At 41.2% G+C, this 24,705-nt stretch overlaps 1 protein-coding gene across 4 annotated transcripts in view; it reads left to right on the top strand.

Moving 5' to 3' along the window:
- The window catches only part of LOC113951571 (A-kinase anchor protein 2-like), a 264,418-nt gene that overhangs the window by 107,452 nt on the left and 132,261 nt on the right, over window positions 1-24,705 (top strand). For 3 of the 4 annotated variants that reach the window (XM_027652653.1, XM_027652654.1, XM_027652658.1), the window contains exons 4-5: window positions 1,285-1,399; window positions 1,994-2,015. In XM_027652653.1, coding sequence (XP_027508454.1) covers window positions 1,285-1,399; window positions 1,994-2,015 — 137 coding nt within the window. Of the gene's footprint in view, window positions 1-1,284; window positions 1,400-1,993; window positions 2,016-10,241; window positions 10,344-17,193; window positions 17,899-24,705 lie in introns of all 4 variants that reach the window. The other variant, XM_027652664.1, reaches the window with a different exon arrangement.

Consider the following 24,705-nt stretch of genomic DNA (forward strand, 5'->3'; position numbering starts at 1 on the left):
GAAAATCTCCCAGGTGAGTGCCTGAAGTTAGACCCCTGCATCTATATTTAGACATATGAATTTCACAAGCAACTCAAGCTGCCTGTGAAAGAAGCAATTCCTCCTTCTCTCCTCCCTACATCACCTTTTCCTTGCTCTCTGCCTTGTGTTCGATCAAGCATTAGTGAAGTTCTGTGCAGAGCAGGCCTGGGAAAGAGCAAAAATACATCCCTCTAGCTTGGATCAGTGCCCTGATCCTTCACTTGAGAAATGGTGACAGAAAGGCAGGAGCAACCAGCCGAGGGTAAGGAAGTACTAGGAAGTGCTGATCTGTCACATTCAAGGAAATATGTTTCAGTTAGCTGTGAGCAGCTACAGATCCCTCTGTAGACAAAGGAAGTTTCAGGTAACTATCCCTGTTCAAATGTGTTCATCTTGGCTTATATTATAGAGATTTATTTTTTTTCAAAAGTGAGAAAATAAAGAGGAAGCATACATAAAAGGAGGAGACAGCAGGAAGAGGGTTTACCTGCATCTGCATAAATCATGTCAGTAAAAGGAGGTTTCAGCTAAAGTAATGGAGAATCTAAGCCTGACAAAAGTGTATCCCAAATCATAATCAAGACATCTTAAAGAGTGAGGTCTCAGCCATTAGGTCTCAACAAGAAAAGCAAGTACTGAGTGCTTACTGCCTGGCAAAATAAGTTTATTTTTTGAACTTTCTGTGTATTTTATTACCTGAAGTCACTGGGGACCCCAGCATCATGCAGTAACAGTAAAAAACATGGGCAGATATCCCAAAAGGTTATTGTTGGGAGTGGGCAAAGTGTTGGTTCAAGCAAAACTCCTAACACAACTGGTTGACAACCAGTTTTCAACAACTATTTCCAGTTTCATTGTCTGGAGTACAGAAGCATTAGAAGACACCTATTTCTGTAATTATTACTGCATATTCATTATATCCTGTACTGCACTGTGATTTCTAAAATGAAAGTAAATATCTGAGAGATGTTACAGGAATTGGGGTGAAGGGATACTAAAGTATATTTTTAGTTAATCTGTATATGCTTTTGCAGAGGAGGATAATAAGGTAATTAGTGTTTTCCTTTTAGATAGATCTATCTGTTTTACAAATAATTCATGTGCCCTTCATGTGCTAGGAAATCCGTTGTGAATAACAAGAGTCAAAATTATTCCTGATGACATTTGAAATGCCAGTTAATACCTAGGAAACTATATGTCATTTAAATAATATTTACATATTTTATTTTTGTGTGTATGTGCGTGTCTGTGTGTCTTCCACAGGCTGGAACAAGAAATACAGAAATTAGAGAGTGAGGAGTCCCAAATATCTGCCAAAGAACAAGTAATTTTGGAGAAACTAAAGGAGACTGAGAAATCCTTCGACAACTTGCAAAAGGTATTTTAAAAAAATGACACTCAGGCACAGATTGAAACAAAGCACCATTTGGAAGCAGCAGTTATAATTCATGCACTTGTGAGAAGACTGAGGGCAGTTGCTGAGCATGTAGCTCAAACTAGGATGAACAAGATAAGAAAAGATGTAGAGGCATCAGGTTTTTTTTGGTTGGATTGTTTGGGTTTGCCCTTCCATTCCAGCTTTTTTTTTGAAGAGGGATTTCAGAAGCTTTCTCCCTAGCTTATCTGCAGGGAAAGAATTTGAGCATTTTTGGCCCGACTTTAAAATGTCAGCAGCATCCTGAAAGGTATTTCAAACTTCCCTGCTCTTGGTGGCACCCAGAAATAGTAGCATTTGCTACAAACACCACTTCTGAACATTACAGCCTGCAACATAAAGCAGTGTTCTCCATTTAATTACACCATGTCCCTCTCCCCCAACAGCATTGAAATCCAAGGAGCCACAACCATAGTTACCCATTTAAAAATTACATAGAACCATAAAAGCAAATCTAGCATAAAAATCAAGACTTCATGCAAATTAAATCCCAAATAAAAAAGGTTTAACCAAACATTCTATTTTTTCCGTTCACAGAGTTTCTCCCACCAGGATGGTGGTAAGTGCCTTTTTACTATTGTATAGCTTTGGGTTTAACAAGAGTTGTTACTATAGCTTTGTTGCAAAGGTTTAAAGACTGGGGGTTCTTTCCTTCACTGTATGTTTCTGATTTATTGCTAGAGCCATCACCTTGTTCTTTGGTATTTCTATAGTGCTAGCACAAACATCACTATTGTGGTAAAACAGTATTGCTTTGGCAGAGTTCCACCTCTTCTTATGCAAACACAAAGGGAAAGAACAGCATGAATAACTTAAAACAGACATAATACAGTTTCTGTATTATTGACCCCTTTCACCACATGATAGACCAGCACTGCAGACTCCTTTTCAGCTCTCTGTGGTCAATATTCTCCATTGTATGTGCTCATGTTCTGTTCATAAACTGTTAAATACTGTGAAGACTATTCCTAATATAGATATTAACATGAAAAATAGATTACTTCACTGATGAACAATATTCTCAGCATGATAATTCTTACAGAAGAAAAACCTCACATGAGTTGAAGAGGATGTAGTAATTCCTCGCTTATTAACTCAGTGTCACACTATGTGTGATCAGTCTAAATACTGAGCTATAAATTTAGGTGTCTGAGTGACCAAATAATATGGATGGTTCCCAGGAAGCAAGAGAGACCCTCATAGAGCCACTCCAGGACCCTTAGGACCCAGGAAGGATATCATGCTAAGGCATCTGCAGATAAATCTGTGCACCACATCCTCGTTCTCAGCACATTTCTTTGAAATGACAAGATTCAAAATCCTGAGGTTAAGACTACCTCCTCCAGCTGCTGTCAAAGCCATGCCCAACTGTATTGTGAGTATAGATGAGGAATATATGTGATGATCCCAACATTAAAACACTGGGACACAATGAAAATTACTGTGTAGTGTATGAGCTGACTTGGAGCTGTGTTAGGGGGGGTGATTAATATTACTTAGTAAGGAGGTTTTCCTTTTCAGTCAAAGATCTAGTTCAGAAATTTTCATTTCTCCTAGCAATATAATCCAAGTTTTTCATTAAATCCCATTTTCAAAAAAAAAGTCCTAGATAGTATGCTCCATGGTAAGAATTTAGTCTTTCTTCCCTCTGGAGCATTTGAAATTGGCTACCACAAAGTAAATACAGATCAAGAATGGCAAATGTTTCATACCTATACAGAGTTACACCATGGTTGTGGGTAAGTTTCCAAGAAAGGAATGGTGCCTACAGAAATTAGCACGCTAAGTGCACAGGAGCTTCTATGACTCCTTCAAGGTGCATTCTACCTCTTCATGTGTGTTGTAATAGAAAGGGAAGGCCCAGCTAACAACTATGAAGTGGTTGTTTCCCTGAAGGTATGTAGCAATGTAGTATTTCACTTGGTTCAGAAAGAGCCCCCCTGCTCTCCAGATTTTGCCTGCTTTCAGTGGATCCCTTACTCACAGACTGAACAAGAAGTAAGGACAGCTCGTGATTTCTGAAGGGTAACAGAAAACTGCAAAACTACACCAAAGAGAGTGAGTCCAGAATGAATGCACAAGCAAAAAGAGCAGGGAATAAACCTGAGTGAAGTGGTCTCTCTTCTCTTCTAGACCACTTGTTTTATGTATCTTGTTACTTCCTCTCAGCAACTGGTCCCTGTGGGCTGTGACAGACCAGGCCATCCTCTAAGTAGTGCCATCCTCTTCTCCTCTGTGGGTGACTAAGGCTGCAAACTGTCCTTTTAGCCCTCCCATTGTGGGCACAATGCAGCTGTACATCTTCACATGGTGCAAGTTGAGCCAGTCCTCTTTGTTCTGCTCTCTGACAGCAGTCTGTGAGGGTAACTGATCAGAGCAGGAAGAAAACATGTGTATAGCTAGCTGTGAGCACTTTGGTACCATAAATTTTTCCTTCCTTCAAAAAACTTCAGGACTTGCTTTGTTGCAGCAGATCAAACATCTATCTGGCAACCATGTGTAACACATGCTGCAGAGGAAAATGGTAGGAGTTGTTGGATGGCACAGGAAGGCTCTGTAAAATAGAGACACAAACTAACACTGACCTGTTGGAGCAATTTCTTCAGTTGCTACCACATCCTGAAAGACTCCCAAGGCCATACATCTGATGTTGTTTGTTCTGTGTCCTTCCCTCCCTTTATTCTGAATGCAACAACAGTATAGAATGTGATTTATCTCGCCATTGTGTCCCTGTGCATCTTTTTGTGCCATATATATTGTGATGACAGAGATTTTGAGCATGCAGAAAGCACAAATATAGGGTGTTCAGAGCCCAGAGGGGTCCAAGCAAAGGCTCCAAGGGAAGGGCAGAAGTGGTGGTGAGCACCACTGTCTAATCAAGTGACAACTCTGTGTCCTTCCCACCTTATCAGGAAAAAGAGCTGTGTCTGGCAACGAGCATTTCTGAGCTTGAAATCATCCAGCCACAATTAACACAAATTCCACATTGTCCAGGGTACAAACACACTTTGCCTTCATAAATCACCATGTGAGAGAAAGTAGATCAGAAATGCTGAGGCTGAGAAATGCTGGGATCTGTGTCCCTGTCATTTCCAGTTGTGACTGCCAGCTTTGTGTCGGCTTGCCACTGACAAGCTCTCCATTAAACAAAGTCTGAGATGATGCTAGGAATTACATCACTTCTTGCTGCTCAGGTCTGCAGTCAAAACTAGCCATGCTGTGGTGCTATGCTGCATGCACATCACGAGCAAATGGAAAGGAGAGAGTTCTTACTCCATGTGTGTATGTTTATGGCTCAATGTATATACAAAATAAGTCACATTAAGATTTGATGTAATTCTCTTGAGTGCTGAATTTGCCTTAGGGATAAATTCATTCTTTGGAATATATGGCCAGTTGTAGGCAAACTACATGCTGCTACTTCAGCCAACATACAGAAGCCACTATTACAGTAACTGTACAGTTTGCACAAACCTGAGCTTGAATTTTGTATGTATTAGCATATATTTGTCAAAGATGTGGCTCAGGAAACCTGATCTGGATTGGTTAGTACGCAGAACACTGCTTAGAGATTCTTTTGGTTTTCTCTCCTCTGATCTTGATCAGCTGCACAGCCCAAGAGTAAAACAGACCAGCATGTCAGAGGAGTCAAGCACAGATCTTTGAAAAGTGCTTTCCACATGTCCTGTAAAAATTCACCAGCAATTGGGTTTCAGTTGTAGGCTTTCCATAGTTTTTTAATTCAGCCTCCATCTATAGTTACCTCAATTACAGCACTCTGGCTACTTGAGTAAAAACCATTTATCACCACCCTTGGAGTGTGACATGTGCGTCAGTTTCCTACCTGTTTCACAGACCACTCAACCAATCTGTCTTGGCTGGGAGAATGCTGTGGGAAGCAGTGTCAAAAGCTTTGCTGAAGTCTAAATAAACGCCATCCACTGCTCTCCCGGTATCAACAGATGTTATTAAGTTGTAGAAGGTGATCAGTTTAGTCTGTCATGATTTGTCATTGGTAAATCCATGATGGCTTTTCCCAATCAGCTGCTTCATTTGGTTTGTAATGGTTTCTGGGAGTACTCATTCTGTCACTTTCCCAGGGAACAAAGTAAGACCATAGTGCTTCCAGTTTCCTGGGTCCAGTTTTGGCCCGTTCCTGTGGATAGATATGACATTTTCCATCTTCTAGTCATCAGGCACATCCTCTGATCTCTGTGACTTTCAAATATTATAGATAGTCTCCTTACAAAAATGTCAGACACTTCTCTTAACACCCTGGAGTATAGATTAATGTGTGTTGAACCCTTGCAGACCAGCCCTTCCTCCACTACTGGCAGGTCAATATGTGTTGTCATTACTACTTGATCTTGTGACTTGGGGTTCAGCTGTGTCAGTAAGGAGAGAGGCAAAGAGACAAAAGAAAAGAGGCAAAGAACATCTGCCTTGTCACCATTCTAGTGACTGGTTTCCCTGCCCTCCTTAGCAATGGGTTTATGTCTTTCCTTCTGCTTACTGCTCACAAATCTGAAGAACCCTTTCTTCTTGGCATCTTTGGCGAACTTCAGTTCTAACTGATCCTTAGCTTTCCTGACTGCACCTTTCCATCCCCCTAGCAAAGTGCTTGCAGTCCTCAGTGACTAAGCCAATATGTTGGGTTTTATTATTATTTTTATTACACCTAAAGGTTCATTGTTAAGCCACGGTATTCTTTTGTTTAGACTACTTCATTTTCCTTTGTAGAGGATGGACTGTTCTCGTGCTTTCAGCAGGCACTTTTGAATAACTCCTTTGACCTGCATGGACACTTCCAGTGGAATCCCTTGCAGGCAGGCTCAGCATACTGAAGTTGGCTTGTTTAAAATTCAGGGTCTTCTTTCTACTACTCGTCTTCAGTGTTCTTAGCAGGACTTTAACTTCCACAATGTTGCTCTCACTGTATCCAAGGTATTATTGGTAGTTATGCTACCAGTGTAAGTCAAGGAAGTCTTCCCAGTTTGCAAGCAGTAAATCTAGCAATGTGCTCCTCCTAGTCAGCATGTCCAGCATTTATAGCAGCAAGCAGTCCTCAGTACATTCCTGGAAACTGATGGGTGGTATGTGCATAATTTTTTTTACAACAAATGTCTGGGCAACTGAGGCCACCCATGAAGAGCAGGTTCTATTGCCCAAAGACTTCGTTGAGCAGCCAAAGTAAGGTTTTATTGGCTTCATCATCCTGACTGGGAGGTCAGTACATAACATTCTCCTTGGTGATGATCCTAAGTCATAAATAGAAGTGGTATGATCTCCACAGCTCTCCTCTATACATGCAAATTTCTCTTTCACATAAAGTGCACCTCCACTTCCCCTTTTTCCTTTCCTATCATTCTGAAAATGTTTGTAGCCATCCACTCTGTCTTTCCATCATGTGAGTTTTCCCACCAAGTTTTTGTGATTCCTGTGGCATCTCTCACACGAGCATAGGGCTCTAATGCCTCCTGCTTGTTGCCCCGGTTACACACATTGGCATACATGCACTTGAGGTGGTTGAACGTAGGTGTCTTGCCTTTGGAAAGGGTTGGGAAGCATTCCTTACTGCTCTGGTAGATGCACTTATCCACTGGGTTGCTTATGGATACGCAAGTGTGGACCCTAACCTCCAAGTTCATTTGTTTAAGGCGTGGTTCACTAAGTCAGAGCCAGGCTATTCAGTTTTTAGCAAAAACCTCCACTTGTGTTCTTACAAACATGGTGAGAGAGTCACAATCTCTGTTCCTTCTGATGTAGTCACATGGAGCCCCAGAGGGCTTTGAAGGTGGAATAGCCCTGCTCTGGAAACTAGTATTTGCAGAAGACCCACTGCTAGTTTTAGTAGTGAGCAGACTTTATTTAAAGATAATCCAAGCCCTTGGAAAATTAATTTGCCTGACTTTTGGCCACCAGCCTCTGTGTGGGAGCTATTCTGAGCAATTCTGAAGATTAAGTTTTGTGCAAGAACCCTTGAATGATTACATGGCCCCATATGTTTTCCCAAGCACTTGTGTGTCTGCTAATATGGAGGACTGCCATAGTCCTAAAATTCATTTTGTTGTAAGCAGTACAAAAAGCCACAGGACTTGTTTTATGGCATCCTGAGATATTAATAATTTATCAAATATTGAAATGAAGATATTGAATGCAGTCTGTTCAAATGTTTTTATTTCTGTTCTGTCTTACTTCTCATGTGAACAAAGTGCTAATTTGCGTCTATCCATTCCATGTAATATTAACCTTTTATGTTCTTTTAAAAGGTGTTAAATGAAAGAGATCTTGTTGCCAATGAGATAAAGGGAAATGAGCGGGTTTATTTTGTTTGGGGGCAGGGGTGGGAGATAACAACACAAGACAGGAACTGGCAGAATTAACCAGCCCCAGCTTCTTCTAGTCAAATATTCCACTTCTGACATGTGACAACACCACCAGCTTCAGAAGGAACTACATGAGAATTGCACCACTGTCCTGGTGTTCCCATCTCAGGGCAATGAGAGATTGTCTGGAGCCCTGAAGCTAATTTTTAAAATATTTTATTCTAAGTAACATACAGAGAAGTTTGTAAACTGAGTCAATATTAACAGCATATAACACTTAGCTAGATGTTGTCTCCTAAAGTAGGAGGCAAAAAAACCCAGCTTACTTATGTCCACAGACATCTACAGCATCAAAGTGAGAGTTTCATCATCAAGCTGTTCAACTAATTTTGTTTATTGCTGAATGTCAGCCATGCTCAGTTCCCTCTACAGGCACTAAGGCCATGCCTATTGATTCTCATGAACTGCAAAAGAGAGATGATTGGTTAGGCAGCACAAGTCTGCATTGACTACACTCATGTATGGACAAATACGTCTATTACTCAACTCACTGGATGAGCGTGTACTGAAATGACTGTTCCAAAAGTACACTCTATGGGGTGAATACAAAACTTTGAGGATATAGTATGCAGTGAAAATATAAAAAACCATTTACCAAGACTACCAGTTGTCCACTGAAATATGAAATTATTGTAATGGGCTCCCCAGGGAAGTGGTCACAGCACCAAGCCTGCCACAGTTCAAGAAGCATTTGGATGCTTTCAGGCACATGGTGTGATTCTTGGGGATGGTCCTGTGCCACATTAAGAGTTGGACTTGCTGATCCTTGTGGGTCCCTTCCAACTCAACATATTCTGTGATTCTGTAAATAACATTTTCATTGATGTTTGGTTTGGGGTGTTTTTTCCCAAATCGTCTCCTATAAATTGAACATATTCATATACTAACTTCATGGGGTTTTTTGAATGAATTTGCACTGTGCCTCTGTGTCATCCTTCTCTGACACCAGGAGGAGGGTTATCCTTACCTGAGTTACCAAGAGTGGTCCATGGAGGGATGGAGTGTCTTCTTGGGGACTTATCTTCCTGCATCCAGTAGCACTGGTGGCCACCCCAGACTGTTATGGTGGTAAAACCCTTTCACTGATACTAGGCCTAATTTTCCTGCCGAAGGAGTAGGCTTTGGGCTTAGATGTGGCACACCTGAGGACACCACCACGAGCAGGTATTTTTTCTGGGGTGGCTGTTAGCCCATAGGGAATATGGTGAAAGCATCTCCCTTCACCAGATGCAATCAAGCAGCCTACAACAGGACATTTCATTTCCTCTCTCCTTTCACCACTTCACTTTTATGGTCTGCACTAGTGAACCTATCTTACCTGCTTATAGCAATAAGAGCCTTCAAGGAAGGCAGATTCTGCCTCCTACCCTGACACATGGACCAGGCCATACCAAGGGCTTGACAAATTATACATTGTAGTGGCAAAGAACCATTAGTGGAAAAAGAGTGGTCTGTTTCACACCTGACAGAATCTTATGTTTGAACAGAAATTTAAGCATTTGCATACAGTTGAAAACATTTCCACTTAATAGGAAAGAATGGGGTTAGTTTATTATTTTCTTTTTCATTTTGGTTTGTTACTTGAACTTTAAGTTAGTTGTTTGTACATCTCTCCTCTGACCTCTGCTCTTAGCTCAACCACCGAATTCTAGCAGAAGAATAAATGCTATCTAGTTATATTTAACCCAGCCACAACATATCTACCAGGAAATACTCTTAAATTGGTTAATATCTCTTCTAAAGAACATATTTACGTTTTGATAAACACCCATAAGCTCAAATGTAAAACAAATCAATCCTTTATGATAGCTTTCTACTATTCAGGGTTTGTTAATGAATGATGACATTGCAGCACTGGCAGGAGCATAATACCTACTGAAGACCAAAACAGGTACCCTATCAATACCTATATGTGATTTCATTATTAGCTAAATTTCAGGTTTAAGAACAAAAGGCTGAATGCTGGTTCAGTAATATTGGAAACAACTCGTTCTTTCATCCTATTCAGTCAACATTAGCATTTTTAGGCTTTTATATCTCTATTTGAAAAGTCACGTATTCTGGGTATCACATTAGATTTGTTCCTTACCTTCCCCACTGCATCCCATCCCCATTTTTAAAGGTCACAGACTTGATAAATCCAGAACCTCCTGACAAATAATTTTATGTGTTCATCTGACATAAGGTTTGAGTCATCTGGACCCAATCCCTCCTGCCTCAGCTAGTCTATTGAACACCAATCACAGGACAGTGACTTTGCACTTTGTTTGCTTTGATCCGATTATCTAGTACAAAGCTCCAGTGACTATTGTCAGGGCTGACAACACTCTGCTGTCTAAGCAATGAAGCCACTGGGGCTCGTAGCACGAATCTAACTGTTTCCTGTTCTCTGACACCAGATGCAGTAAATTACATTTACTCCCAGATCCCTGAACTCCCAACCCTCTATTCACGAACAGGAGAGCCAGTTCCTGGGTGGGACGGAGCAAGCAGAGTAGCTGGTAAGTCTCAAGGAACAAAGTATTATAATATCAGTCCAGTAGCCATGAACTTTTTTGTTATATTACATTAATGAGTCTGGTGTCCCGATATCATTTAAATGCCAGGAAATGCTGCTTGATTTGTATTTTGTAAATAAGTCAAGGATTTTTGAACTGCAGTGAGTACTCTCATAACAATGTAGTTGAACTACATACAAGTAGCATAGGAAACATCCCTTTTTTTCACATGGAAACATTCAGTTCTTTCTATCTCTGCTAATACAAATACATGGTATCTAGGCCAAGGTTTTGTCTCCTCTGTTGTACACATGCTACTCTCATTAAGATGAATGAGACAGACAGGCAGGACTCACAAGACCAAATACATGCTTCAAATATTTGTGTCATTTTATACTTCTTTGTATGCTATTCTTTTTTCTTGGGGAAAAGGTGGGCATGTTTTGTGCTTGGAGTCATACAGAGAATTTTCTAACATTTAATTTTCAGATTGAGTATGTGTCTTAAATGTAACAACATGATTGTTAAAAGCTGTATATTTTTACTATTTTTAAAATCCTTCTTTTCTAAACAATGTACTCCCTATCGCAAGACCAAATTATTGGTGGCTACTTAAGAGGTGTCCCAAGGGGTGGGATGAAAGGGGGCTTATTTGAAGAGTGGGTTAAGAAGCATAGCAAAGCAATGTCTGCAGCTAAAATACTGTATACAGCTGTGAAATATGTACTTTTTCCATAAGTCCTGTTGCAAGCCATTCCAAAATCTTCCTTTCCACCAGTGCTTACCCTGATCTGTCTTAAAAGCAAGCTTTTCTGTGTGCTTTTTGCCATTTTGTCAACACCAAGAAAGCAGTAATTTCCTTCATTCTTTGGATGACTCAGAAACCTTGTTAATGTAGTCCTTGATGAGTGTATTGTGTGTGTGCAATAGGTTAAAGAAAAGGCACCAGCATATGTTCTCAAAGGTGGGCTGTAAGCATCCGCCTTAAAAAAGCTCAAAGTCTAAGATTTTGTTTTAAAGAACATCCTCCACATAACAGGCAGAAGTTAGGTCCTTCTGTCTGCACATTGGGATATTGTCATGAAGCACTTCATAATGTTTCATTGCAATTAAAGCTGGTGCAGAAAACTTGTACTAGTGAATAATGGCTGTCATCTTCAAGTACCGCTTTCAGTTTCAATTCTGTTGTCAGATAGTTTTGTATTCTGTTAATAGACTACACTTAGCAGTAAATAAGCTTTGGTTAAATAAAGACATTTGAGATATCAACATTAGTTTATTTTGCAGCTACTTTGACAAGAGGGGCTACTAGGTTTTCCCATAAAGAACAAACACCGTGCACACAGGCAGATAAGCAGGGTTCTGTTTTCACTTCTCCCATGGCAATGCGTTTTGCTGGTGAGCAGCTTTCTAAGAAACTCAGTTAAATTTATGCATTTACTTGCACAAGTAGCTTCAGTGTGATCCCTGGGTTGATCACAAACCATATGTTATCTCAATAGCTAAAAACACTGCAGCTGAAATCACAGTAGAATAAATGAAAGTAAAATGTTGACAGTAGCTTAAGCAGATTTGCCAGACTTGAATTACAAAAAGATCACACCTGTTAACTTTCTAGGACAGAGTCTTCCAAGCAGTGGTAGAACTGGTTGCCCAAAGTTTTCCTAATAAGTAAGGCACAGTTACCAGTCAGTACTCCATACCATAGATAAAAATTGTATCTTGCAACTTTTCCTAAATATAGAACCATGGAATCATAGAATGGTTTGGGTTGGAAGAGACCTTAAAGATCATATAGTTCCAATCCCACTGCCAAGGGCGGGGATGCCATTCACTAAATCAGTTTGGTCAGGGCACCATCTAACCTTGCCTTGAACACTTCCAGGGATGGGACATCCACACCTTACCTGGGCACTCAGTGCCAGTGCTTCACCACCCTTACAGTAAACACTTTCTTTCTAACATTTATTCTAAACCTACCCTCTTTTGGTTTAAAACCATTACTCCTTGTCCTGTCCCTATCTACCCATAAAAATAGTCCCTCTCCCTCCTTTTTATAAGCCCCCTTAAGTTACTGGAAGGCCACAATAAAGGCTCCCCAAAGTCTTCTCTTCTCCAGGCTGAGCAATCCCAGCTCTCTAAGCCTGTACTTATAGGAGAGGTGCTCCATCCTTTTGATCGTCTTCACAGCCGTCCTCTGGATCTGCTTCAATAGGTTCACATATTTCTTGTGCTGAGGACCCTAGATCTGGATGCAGGACTCCAGGTGGGTAGAGTAAGGGCAGAATAGAGGGACAGAATCACCTCCTTCACCCTGCTGGCCACACTTCTTTTGGTCCCGCCAGGATGTGGTTGGTATTGTGAGCTACAAGCACACACTGTTGGCTCCTGTCTAGCTTTTCACCCACAAGAATCCCTGAATTCTTCTCCTCAGGGCTGCTCTCAATGACTTCTCCTGATCTGTATTAAGGTGCTCCTGACCCAGGTGCAGCACCTTGCGCTTGGACTTGTTGAACTTCATGAGATTCTCCTGGGCCCACTTATCCAGTTTGTCCAGGTCCCCATGGATGGCATCTCTTCCTTCTTTTGTGTCAACTGCGTGACTCAGCTTCATGTCGTCTGCAAACTTGCTGAAACGGTGCTCAGTCTCACTGTCTGTGTCACTGATAAAGATATTGAAGGGCACTGGTCCCAAGACAGAGCCCTGAGGGATACCACTCATCACTGGCCTTCCCCTGGACACAGAGCCATTGACCACAACTCTCTAGCTGCATCCATCCATCCAATTCCTTATCCGCCAAATAGTCCATCCATCTAACCCATGTCTCTCCAGTTTGAAGATAAGGATGTCGTGGGGGACTATATCAAAGACCTTACAGAAGTCTAGATAGATGACGTCTGTCTTCCCTTGGCAACCGTTGCCATCACTCCATCATAGAAGGCCCCTAGAGTAGTCAGGCATGATTTGCCTTTAGTAAAGCCATGCTGGCTGCCTCAGATCACGTTCTTATCTTTTATATACCCTAGCATATCTTCTAGGAGGATCTGCTCTATTAACTTCCCAGGTATAGAGGTAAAGCTCACTAGTCTGTAGTTTCTCAGTTCTTCCTTTTTCCCCTTTTAAAAAATATGAGTAATGTTTTCAGTCACCAGGGAGTTTGCCTGACTGCCCTGACTTTACAAATATGATGGAGAGTGACTTGGCAACAACATAGAACCATAGAATGACCTGGGTTGCGAGAGACCAACTCCTCTGCTGTAGGCAGGGACACCTTTCACTAGACTTGATTGCTCAAAGCTCCATCCAACATCAGCCAGTTCCCACAGGATGCTGGGATGCATCTCATCAGGTCCCATAGGCTTGTGGCTATTCAGCTTCATCAAGTGATCCCAAATCCACTCTTCAGGTACAGTGGGAGGGACTTCACTCTCTTCACACCCACCCAGAGGATCAGGGACTTTGCAGAAGTGGGAAGACCGACTGCCATTGAAAACTAAGCCAAAGAACTCTTTGAGTACCTCAGGCTTCTCCATATCTGTCACCACCAGTTCACCCTTCTTGTTTATCAAGGGGCGTACACTCTCCTTGGCCTTTCTTTTCTGACCCATGTACTTATAGAATCCCTTCTTGTTGTTCTTCACGTCCTTTACCAAATCCTGTTCCAGCTTTGCCTTGGCTTTCCTGACCCCATCCCTACACATTTAAACCGTACGCCTGTACTCTCCCCAGGTCACCTTTCCCTGCTTCCACTAGTAGACCTTGCTTTCTTACTCCTCAGTTTGAGGAGCAGATCTTTGCTTAGCCATGCTGGTTTCTGGCCTGCCTTGTTTGGTTTCCTACACACTAGGCTAGAGAGCTCTTGTGGCCTAAGAAAAATGGTCTTAAAAGGCTGCCATCTCTGGTCAGCCCCTCTGTCCTTAAGGATAGTTTGCCAGGGAATCTCATTCACCAACTCCTAAAAAAGCTGGAAGTTGGCTTTTGCAAAGTTCAGGGTCTTGACTTTGCTCCTTCCCGGGCTCATACTCCTTGAGATCACAAACTCAAATATGGTCAGGTCCACATGATTTAACTGTCAGATTTTTGCTATCTGCTTCTAAATTCATGCCCACCGTACAAGTGTTTTTTTAATACACAATACTGAACTAAATTTGTGCATCAAAACTGGGAGAGTGTGGCAGATCACATGCTCTTCTGCACTAAAAATATATGGCCCTCAACTACTTCACAGGAGAATCATCAGTCTTTATTGAAAAGTCATGTCCTAGATAATACTTTTATTTTTCAAAGAAGAGGAGAAGCACAGGAGCTCCAGGGGAGCTCAGGATGCTGCTTCTAACCAAGAAGATAGCAGGTGGCCAGTTGGTAGGCTGGTGGTGCCCTCTCTGTAGGGCTGTTGTGCTCAGAACAAATTAGGAACTTCTGCTTACCACAGATGATTTTCTAAATGTGCTGTTGCTGCCTCTTGATTCAGCTTTGCTTCAGTCAAACTGTCTGGCACTCAGAAACCTCTCAGTTTTAGCATCTTCACCACAGGCTAGCCAACCCCTATTTTTACCTATGTAATGCTGGAAGTTATTGAACACTATCTGCCTGAGCAGCCCCCATGGCACCTGCATCTTTTTGTTTCATTATCTGTATAAATTCTGTTAATAGCTTCAGGGCTGGATGGGACATAAAGGGCACTTGTGCACTAGTTCCTGGGCTGGGACAGTCCCGAGCAAGTGTTCCATGTCAGCTGCTCTCTGAGCTGCACCATGGTGCAGTCTGCCACAGCTTTTCAGAGCAATTGCTTAGAGACTTAATTGTTACCAGCCCTAAGACGACAGTTTTTTCTGATTTCCAGCGTTAATCTCCCCTGTATCCATCTGTGCCAGCTGCCTCACAGTCCCCTGCTGCACCCCTGCTGCATGCTCAGCTCTCAGCCCCACAGCCTCCTCCTGCCTGCTCATGCTGCTGTGGGATGGCCAGACCATTCACACAGGTAGTCCTACTTCATTGTGAAAATGGGCGTCCTGTGCTCAGGTTCATGACACAGTTAGTCCATAAACCTCCCAAAGCAATGGTAAAACACAGTCCTTAGGGATAATTCCCTAGGGTTTAATGGCCAAAATGAAATTACTGCTTCTGTAGCCTACTCCAGTCTTCAGCAGTGGCTCACTCTCAGAGGCAGCAATGCTCCTTCACCCACGGGCATCTCTGTCCTCCTGCTCCATGCAGGTGTTTGTGGAGTGTGGCACTTGATCTAAGCAGTCCTGCCAGGGCTGGACAAGGTCTGAGCAGATGCACACAGCATGTAGATGGCCAGACCCCCCATTTGGCTGGGCTGCCTACCGGACTGCACTCCTGGGGGACAGAGGAGACCACCTCACAGGGAACAGCATGCATTCACTCAGCAACACATGAATTTTTTGTCCAGTACTACAGGAGGCATCATGATGCACGTCGTGGTAAATTTCCTGTTGTTGATTAAATACTTCACTTTAAGGATACAGGAAAAATAATTCTACTGTGTGTGAATAAAAAGACTGAGGAAATATATTAAAGCAACAGTAATTTTTATATTAATTTTTTTTTTAAATACAAACATACCAACCTTATTAGTTCTTGGGGCAAAGATATTCTGTAGTCACTTGAAAATAAATCAAAAAAAAGCAAAGATGCCCATTTATGGTGTCCCCAGGTAAGACAAGTCATGATTATGCCTTTGAGGTTCATTGATGGAAATGATCACTGTAAGTTTCACGAACAGTTGTCACTACCTGTGGTAATTTGTAATAAAGTGTCTGTTGATGTCTGTCTAGGAGCCAAAATGTTTTTCTGTGCACACAAGGAATGCTTAAACAAATGAACTCTTCCGGAAAATCTGAGAGACCTTTGCACATTTTTCTTTGAAAAGCTGTCTAGTGAGATGTCATCGTATCTCAAAATGGATGTTGGAGCAGTGTAGACTGCTTGTCTATTCCTACTGTGTGGTCTACAATTTCCATCTCATTACGCATCCTTACCTGCTAGAACACCCTTGCTATTCTAAAGCAACATCCCTCACACAAGTTTTTGCCTGTTGTTTCATGACTTTGAAAATCAATTCATTGTTACTTTTTTGTTCATCTTTGGCAATGGTGCTTAATGCCTAATTCACATAAAAAAGGAAGCACTTCTTGGCCACTTTGTACATTCTATTAACTCTGGAAATAGAGGTCACTGTCAATGTCTTGGTGTGGAAGCTGAGAGAGCTGCCCTGCCACACACCTGTGGGAGAAATTACCCCATTCCTGTGTGGTTTTGTTTTCCCACCTGTAGACCAGGGATAAACAATGTTTCTTCACGTCTCTAAAATGGTTTGAATGCTACGGATGGAAGAGTTAAGCAAGGACAAGCATTGATAATAAAGTGGTCTGGGTATTACATGCAGCAAACAAAACTTGTTACCAACTAACTGGCAGTTTGATGGCAGAGAAGAAGGAGAGAGTAGAGGGGTTCTCTCTGAATTTTGAGGCAAGTTCAGACTGGAAAGTTTGAAAGCAACCTGCATGCTGTCACCTCCCTTTGCCTAAATTACACCTAACCTCTTGGCGCTCCTAGTTGATCAGAGACAGCTCCATGAAGCATGAGCTGGCAGAGTAGGTCCTGTTTGCCACAGGTATGCCTAGCCTCCACCTGCATAAAAAACCAGAGTGTAATAACTGTCTCTGTCCACAGTGTTGCATCCCACCTCTAATGTAGACCGCTTAGCCCTTTAGCAGCAGGAGATAGGAAAAAGGGGCACCATAGTTTTCTTTGTCTGTTTGGCAATTAACCATTCACTGGCTTTTTTTGTTGTAACATGCACTTCCTCTCTTGTTTTCATTCAAGCTTTGTGCACCATGGAAATTAATGTGGAGAAAGACAAACAGACAGGAGAGACCAAGATTGTCTCTGCTTCACCTGTTGGCCCAGATGAGGCCCATCAAAGAGGATTCAAAGTCTATGATGATGGTTCCAAGGTAGTCTATGAGGTTCACTCTGGTGGCACAGTGGTAGAAAATGGAGTACATAAATTAAGCTCAAAGGACGTAGATGAACTTATGCAAAAAGCTGGACAATCAAGTGTAAAAGGAGGGTATGAAACAATGACTGTGTCAGACAGAAATGTGGTAGCTGATGGAAGCCTTAGCCATATGAAGGAGCAAATGCTCTTCAAGGAGGCAAAGCTGGAAATGGTACACAAATCCATCAAAGGACATGCTGCGAACCCTCAGCCCCAAGATAAACCCTGTGGTGGTGAAACCCTGGAGGTCAGTACAGATCAGCCAGTGACAATGATATTTATGGGCTACCAGAACATCGATGATGAAGAAGAGACAAAGAAAGTGCTGGGCTATGATGAGACCATCAAGGCAGAGCTTGTGCTGATTGATGAGGACGACGAGAAGTCATTGCGGGAGAAGACAGTGACAGATGTTTCCACCATGGACGGGAACGCCGCTGAGCTGGTCTCTGGCAGGCCCCTGTCAGATACAACAGAGCCCTCCTCTCCTGAGGGGAAGGAAGAGAGCCTGCCCTTGGAAGCTGCCCCAGGTACACAAAAGAAAAAGCGCTGTCAATGCTGTATTGTCATGTGAACACCTCCTCCTTCCCTGCTCCAGGCAGCTCCTGCTCCATCACTTACCTAGACCTCACTGTACTTCTAACTGCAATACTGTGAACTGGAAGTGAATGCCTCCATTGCCTTGCAGTTGGGTTGCTTTGCTTTCTAGTTCTTCAGGAAGAGGAACGCCTGGCTATTTTCCCATCAGACATACTATTTGGAGTTTGGGGAGGGGTTGGGGGTTTTCTGCTTCTTTTTTTGTTGTTGTTGTTGTTATTGTTGGGGGTTTTTTTCCTTAATATTACAGAGTGAGAGATTAATGGGAAATGGAACATATGTTTTCATATTTATTTGATTTTTATATATATTTTATATATATAATGAAAACACTTTTTACATTTTTTTTCTTTGAATATCTGGCAGGCTTGATCAGATTCCTAGGATTTTGTGGGAGTCTGAGTTTCACAGCCACCAGATATGAGAGCCTTAAAAAAATGTTACTTCTCTTTTTAAAGAAAAATCACATTTAAACATTATTTTATAGATCATATTTTTTATTTCTTGGGGGAAGGCTCAGATCATTTTACTGTTTAATTTGCTAAAACTCAGACACGTCTTTCCCAAAAAATTTGCGTAGTTTCGTTTTATAGTAACTTTCCAGTTTAGTTTGCAGTGTCAGAAAAACCCATCAGCCATTTCTGCTTATTGGTCATACCAGAAGTGGACCTTAATCATTCTTTCTAGAAAATGTATGAATGATGATTTTGCCTTATATAAATCTTCCAGATTACAGTATTGTATATGCACTTCATCTCCCAAAATTACAGTTGAAATTAACTTGACATGAAAAAGATGCAGCTGTCACACCAACAGAAATGGAGTCACTGATCTAATCACTTGCCTTTCAGTAACTCTGCCAATGTTTATACATGAAGTTTTCTTGCTGAACTCCAACAGATGAGAGATATTGCTTTCTATTTCCCTAGAATATAAATGGACTTCTCTCACAGTCTGACCCTATTCCTACTGGATTCAGTGACAAAATTCTCAGTGCTGGGAATGGGGGCAGGGCCAGAGATTTATTTTGTAATTCTTAGGGAAGTGTAATTTCTCACAACGTGTACCTTCAGTGCTCCTACATAATGATAGGCAATGGGTCTGATCCTGCCCTGCTTGTCCAGGTAAAATTCCTGTGGAGGCCCACTGGAATTTTGTCACAGCAGATGTTTTTGGAGATGATCCTATAGCCATGAGACTAACTTTTTCAAAAACTGCTGGTGGTTTTGGATGCTTCATTTTCTAATGTGGGGCACTTCAAGGAGACCTGATTTCCAGTACAATATTCTTCATCTGACCTCTGAAAATCAGGCCTCTTAAAAACAACTCCAGATGAAAATGTAAAAAGGGGAAGGCATCCAAAGTCAGTAGATGTTTCTTTGTTTCTTGCTTTTTGATTCTTCTAACAGAGAAAGCAGCCAGATTTTTCATGGTGAGATATTATGAACCTGATTCTTGTCTTACACCAGTTTTGCTTAACTCACTCTACTGGAGTTAGTCTGGAATTATAACTACACAGATGAGGTTAAAAATCAGGTTTTATATTTTCTGATAGTGTGAACAAGTACTGAAGATTATTTTGAAGTGTCTTTGAAACTATCAGACTTTAAAAATCATTTAACAGCAACCAAAAAAAAAAAAAAGTTAAAAAAGTAAAAAAAAAAAAGTAAAAAAAAAAGGTAAAAAAAAAAAGGAAAGAGAAAACAACAAAAAGCCTCTTTTCAGTCTGAGGTGGTTTCTATGATATTTCTGTTCTTTCTTGGATGGTGCTTTTACTGCATTAATTGTTAGTTCAGAGCATCCAATTAAACACAGTTCCTGCTCTGTACTCTTTTCTTTCTGTGCCAGTAAAAAAGACGCTTGTTCACAGTGGTGGTAATATGAGGCACACTGAAAACCTACACAAACAAAAAATGCAAAAGGTAGTTCCCATGTTAGGTCACTCAGCTGTCAGTATGGAGCTGGTCAATGAAACTTCTCACCACTGCCCAGGTGACTGTCAGACATAAAAAAAAGACAAGTAGTAAATAAACCAGGAGTAGTAAAAGACAGCCTCACCTCTTTGACACCTGCAGAAATTTTGCCGGCCTCCGTATCTGCTACAGAGGCAGAAATTAATAGATTTCCATATGCTCCCTTTGCCTCCCCCTGGGGGCTTTTGGATGGGAGAAGGACCAAACTCACCTAGAGAAGCTCTGCACATTATCCTTTGACTCAGGCTTAGGTGGTTAAGTTTTATCAAAGAGGGGAAGGGCCACAGAGCCCCACACTGCAACAATAAGTCTGGTCGCTGTTTGTTAGAAACTAGCAGCCTGTGTTTGGGGTTTTTTTTGGTTGGGTTGTGGTTTTGGGGGAGGGGGAATTCCAGTTTTTTTCTTTTTTTTTCCCAGATATGCTAAACATTTACAAACCTCAACATTTCTTAAAACAAGACCCTAAGTTTTAAAGCCCAGAGTGGCCAAGTGAGACTGTCCTCAAGCATATTTTAGGACCCCAAAGCACTGCAACACAAAGGGTGAAGCCCTTTCTGCCTTGGATCTACCTGTGAATTACATGGGAGCTGGGCACGCTTTGCAATAGTTCTTGCACTCTGGGGCCTGCTCACCTCACCAGGAACACTCAGAAAAAAACCTCCTAGCCATCTCCTCCTGGCCTGGCCAGTCCTCTCATTCCTCACCACTGCCTCTCTGGGTGTGATGCCACCTTCACAGCCACCCTGGCCTCCTGATGTCTTCACAGCCTGATCTTTTTCCCCCTGCAGCTCCTCTCGCCATATGGACATTTTTTCTCAAAAGCCTGCTGCTTGGGAAATTTGAGGTGTCATATTACCCTAACCCATTCTGTTCCTCCATCACTTCAGCCATATGCTCCCATGTCAGACAACCTTCTGGTTCAGCACCGACTCAGCAGTTTGGGGATGACTCCCTTAGCATCCAGCTTTGGGAGATGCTTGCTGATGCTGGGACCAGAACGTGTCTGAGACCACTGCACCATCTGAGGCTCAGCATGGTGGGGAGATGGTGGCACATGAGAGTCCAGAAGTGGCCCTTTAGTGGTTAGAAGTAGAGCACAAGCCTTAAACCTTAAACCTCTCAAATATCTACTGCTCAGTACTTGTAGCTATCATTGAGTGCCTAGGAAGGCCAGTCTTTTTTATGTGTTCACATTAACTCCATGGTTATCAGGCCCCGGTAGATCCAGAAAAGCTAAAGGTTTGTCTGCATGGGGTTTGTCTGCATAGGGTTTGTCTTTACAGGTCAAAGGCAGTTCCACATCTGAGGTCAGGAAAAACATGAAATAGGAGCAAATGGGTCTGAAATCACAGGGCCTTATCTGAAACACACTTACTCCAATCATTCTCCTCCACAAGGCAGCAGCCATGCCTGGACATCATCTTGTCCCTTCTAGCCATTAGCCTGCAGCCAAGTTACAGGGGAATTCAGATGCGTTAGCCTAGGCTGATGAATGTAAACTGTTTTTCCAGGGCTGCTTTGGGCTTTGAAGGGGTCGGTTTTCCCCTCACCCTTGGATAGGAAGCTGCCTGTGGAAATTCAAGCACAATCAGGAGCAAAGGAAGAGGTCTGCTCTACGACCAAGCAGAGAGAGAGTTTTGTAAGGATCATTATGGGATGGGTTTTTTTGTGTTGTTTTAAGCAAAATCCGTCTGTTTAACTTATGCCATCACATGTACCTTTTCAGTTTCAGCATGAGGGGATACAAAAAAGTAAAGTCATAAACTGGTTCAGTGATAGCATTTTGCCACAACAAACTGCTCGCCTTAACTTTTGTAAGAAAAAACAAAGAAAAAACCTCTTTTCAGTATATTTTTTCCTAGACTGGGAAAAAAGTAACCTATGAAATTTTTTATATTTTGTATTTTCTAAGTTTCTATAAACCCACTTTCCATGTCGTCCCTTGTTTGCATTCAGGGACTGTTACTTTTGCAAACCACTGCATTTTACTTCCATTCTTTCTTTTTTTTAAAACAGAAGAAAAACACAAATCAAAAACCACAGTGCTATGATTAGTGGCTAGGCAATCTCTTTCAATTACTAGAATATCAATACAGAAAGAAAAGAATTACAGGGTTGTTTTCTTTTTTTAATTTCCCATGGCTGATGTACTGTATGATATGTGTTTACAGAACTCCTCTAGTCTGCCTTTGTGATGTTATCTAAATGAATGACAAAGTAGGTATGATGTGCCATTTGACAGTTTGCCTTAGCACTCTTGTGTTTCCTTCTTCTTTTTGTAGCTTTCATTTCCTTATTTTTTTTTCCAAAAAATGCAGGCTGTATTCCAAAGCTGTATAAACACAACATTATCTTTCAATCCCCAGCAAGAGAAGTGTGCACAAGCCCTTCTCCATGAAGTGTGCTTCTACTGGTGCAATATGAGACATCAGTCCTACAAACAAAAATGCATATGCCTAACTGTGCTGTGTGTAGACCTGTTTCAGTCAACAGGAAGAATGTGTGTAGGTATCTGCAAGATCAGGGCATGAATGATAACACAGGGTATGATTTGGGTGCTTCTTATGTACCTGTACAGACTGCATGCACTGCTGAGTTTGCCCAAGCTGGTGTAATCCTAGAGGCTAACTCTGCTTCTTCTGAGAAAACACAAAACAAAATGGTGCTTAGCATCTGGTAGGATCAGGTCCTGAGTCAGCATTGCTACCACATCGGTGGTATCCATGAGCAAACATTTAGTGGGACTTCCCTAATAGCTAATATATTAGTCCCCTGTCACTGTACCTAAGTTCACTACTGAAAACCTAAAATTATTAAGATATCAAAAACTAATATGAGCAGAAAGATAGCATATAGAGTTGCCAGAGAAATAAAAGGTGTTCTGGCTTTTAACTTAGTCAAACGTCCAAATGGTATACTTGGAAAGTAGGGGGGATATAATAGAAAATGTAGTATATTACATTTGTGTATTTTTTTAAGGAATAAATATTTTTGTAATGAGAGACAAACCCTAAATGGGTATTGAGTTTTGGAATATCATCCTTCCCATGACATTGAGCCTTTCAACTTTTTCATACGTTTATGACAATGCCCAGCTTCTTGGGATCTTTTGTAGACCTAACCACAATTTTCTCCGGGAAGAAGGATCTCAACACTTTTTGAAGAGTCAAGTTAGAAAAGTAGAATCCAATATAGCTGCTATGAACACAGCTAAATAAGTAAATGTGTTTTACAAAAAAAAGTGGACCTATGCTTTCTATAGCTAGACAAATTTCTTTACCTAGAAAGTCAACATGGTAGGCAATAGCTACCTACTTTCAGCAGAGAGGTATGGCTAAATAGGGAACTATATATTTTCTCACTCTGTCATAGTTTATCCAACATTAGATTTCAAAGTGCAAGAGATTATGCCACTGGAAAGGGTTGAACAAAATAATCTGGACAAAGTAGAGGATTTTCCCACAGGCTGAGACATGGATTCTTCATTTTTTTTCTGAACTCATTAAGTTTCAACCAGTTCTTTCTGCCTATTGGAAAGTTTAGAATTTGCTCAGATTGTGTTTCATGAGCCTTCTCAGCAGCAAGAGTAAACTTTAGTTCTGAGCTTAATAGTTGCAGACTATGACAATATCCAACAAAAATATAGACTGTAATTTTTGTATGTAAAAGAGTAAGTTGTATAAAATGGCTGAATTTATTCAGTATGGAATATAAATGGATTGTCACCTAGTCCAAAAAGAATATAAATCCAACTTGTAATATAAACTTATAATAACTTATCTTGTAAATAGTGACAAGGGTGCATGAAGTTCTTAAAAATGTTCCACTTGTATTTAAAATTTAACAATTATAAAAGTGAGCCTTTTTCTTCATGGGTTCAAACAGTCTTGCAAAATCTACAGCTTTTTTCCTGTGGTGGTTCCACTTAGGCTGTCCAGTGGATTAAGTACAGACCACTTTTCTTAAGGGCAAACTTGTGAAGAATTCTGAGTCCCTTCCTTCAGTTTGCAAATGCTTCTCTTATTTTGTGGGGGTTTGCTGCTATTGTATTGCAAAGCTTTCCTGCAATTATTTCCCAAATTCTTTTCAAAGGTGGATTTAGGGGTTTGTTTTAAGAATTTATCTACTTCTGAAATTGGAAAAAAAACCCAAAACAATAAAACAACAAAACAAACTTAATTAATTTTTAGAATTAGCTAAGTAACTCATGTTCACCAGTTTGGGTATGTTTGTGCATTTTTAACTTGCTTTGGTATGTTAGTGACTTTTACCAAAATTTAGACCTTACATATCTATTCAGCCTGCCTGTAAGATATAAAGACTTGCCCATAAGCATAACATCAAGCACCCAAGTAGCCCTTTTTAATTTAATGGGATGACCCAGACAAGTGAAATTTAGGCACATGCACAAATGTGTCTAGGGTCTGGTCTTTAAGCAATATGCTACAGGCAAGGCTTATGCTGCTTTAACTGTGTCTTCTCATTAGTTTAGTTAGATAGATTTTTTAATGATGTTGTGAAACTGGTGCACTTTTCTGCAGAGAGGGTTTTAGAGCATGGTCTCCTTGCTGACTGTGTTTAACAGGAGACAAACATCCTTCAGGAACTCTCAAAAACCCACTGCCTGGAGATGGTGGGGGTGAACTTCATACCTGCACACAAGCAAACATAAAAGAGACAGTGTAAGTTTTATTTCCAAATTTTTCCGTCTGCACACCTCTGCTCCAGACTGCCTGTCCCCTGTCTCTGTACTTACTCTCTTCTGGA

Source organism: Corapipo altera, unplaced genomic scaffold (assembly GCF_003945725.1).
Source record: "Corapipo altera isolate COAL_440 unplaced genomic scaffold, ASM394572v1 61286, whole genome shotgun sequence".
NCBI lineage: Eukaryota > Metazoa > Chordata > Aves > Passeriformes > Pipridae > Corapipo > Corapipo altera.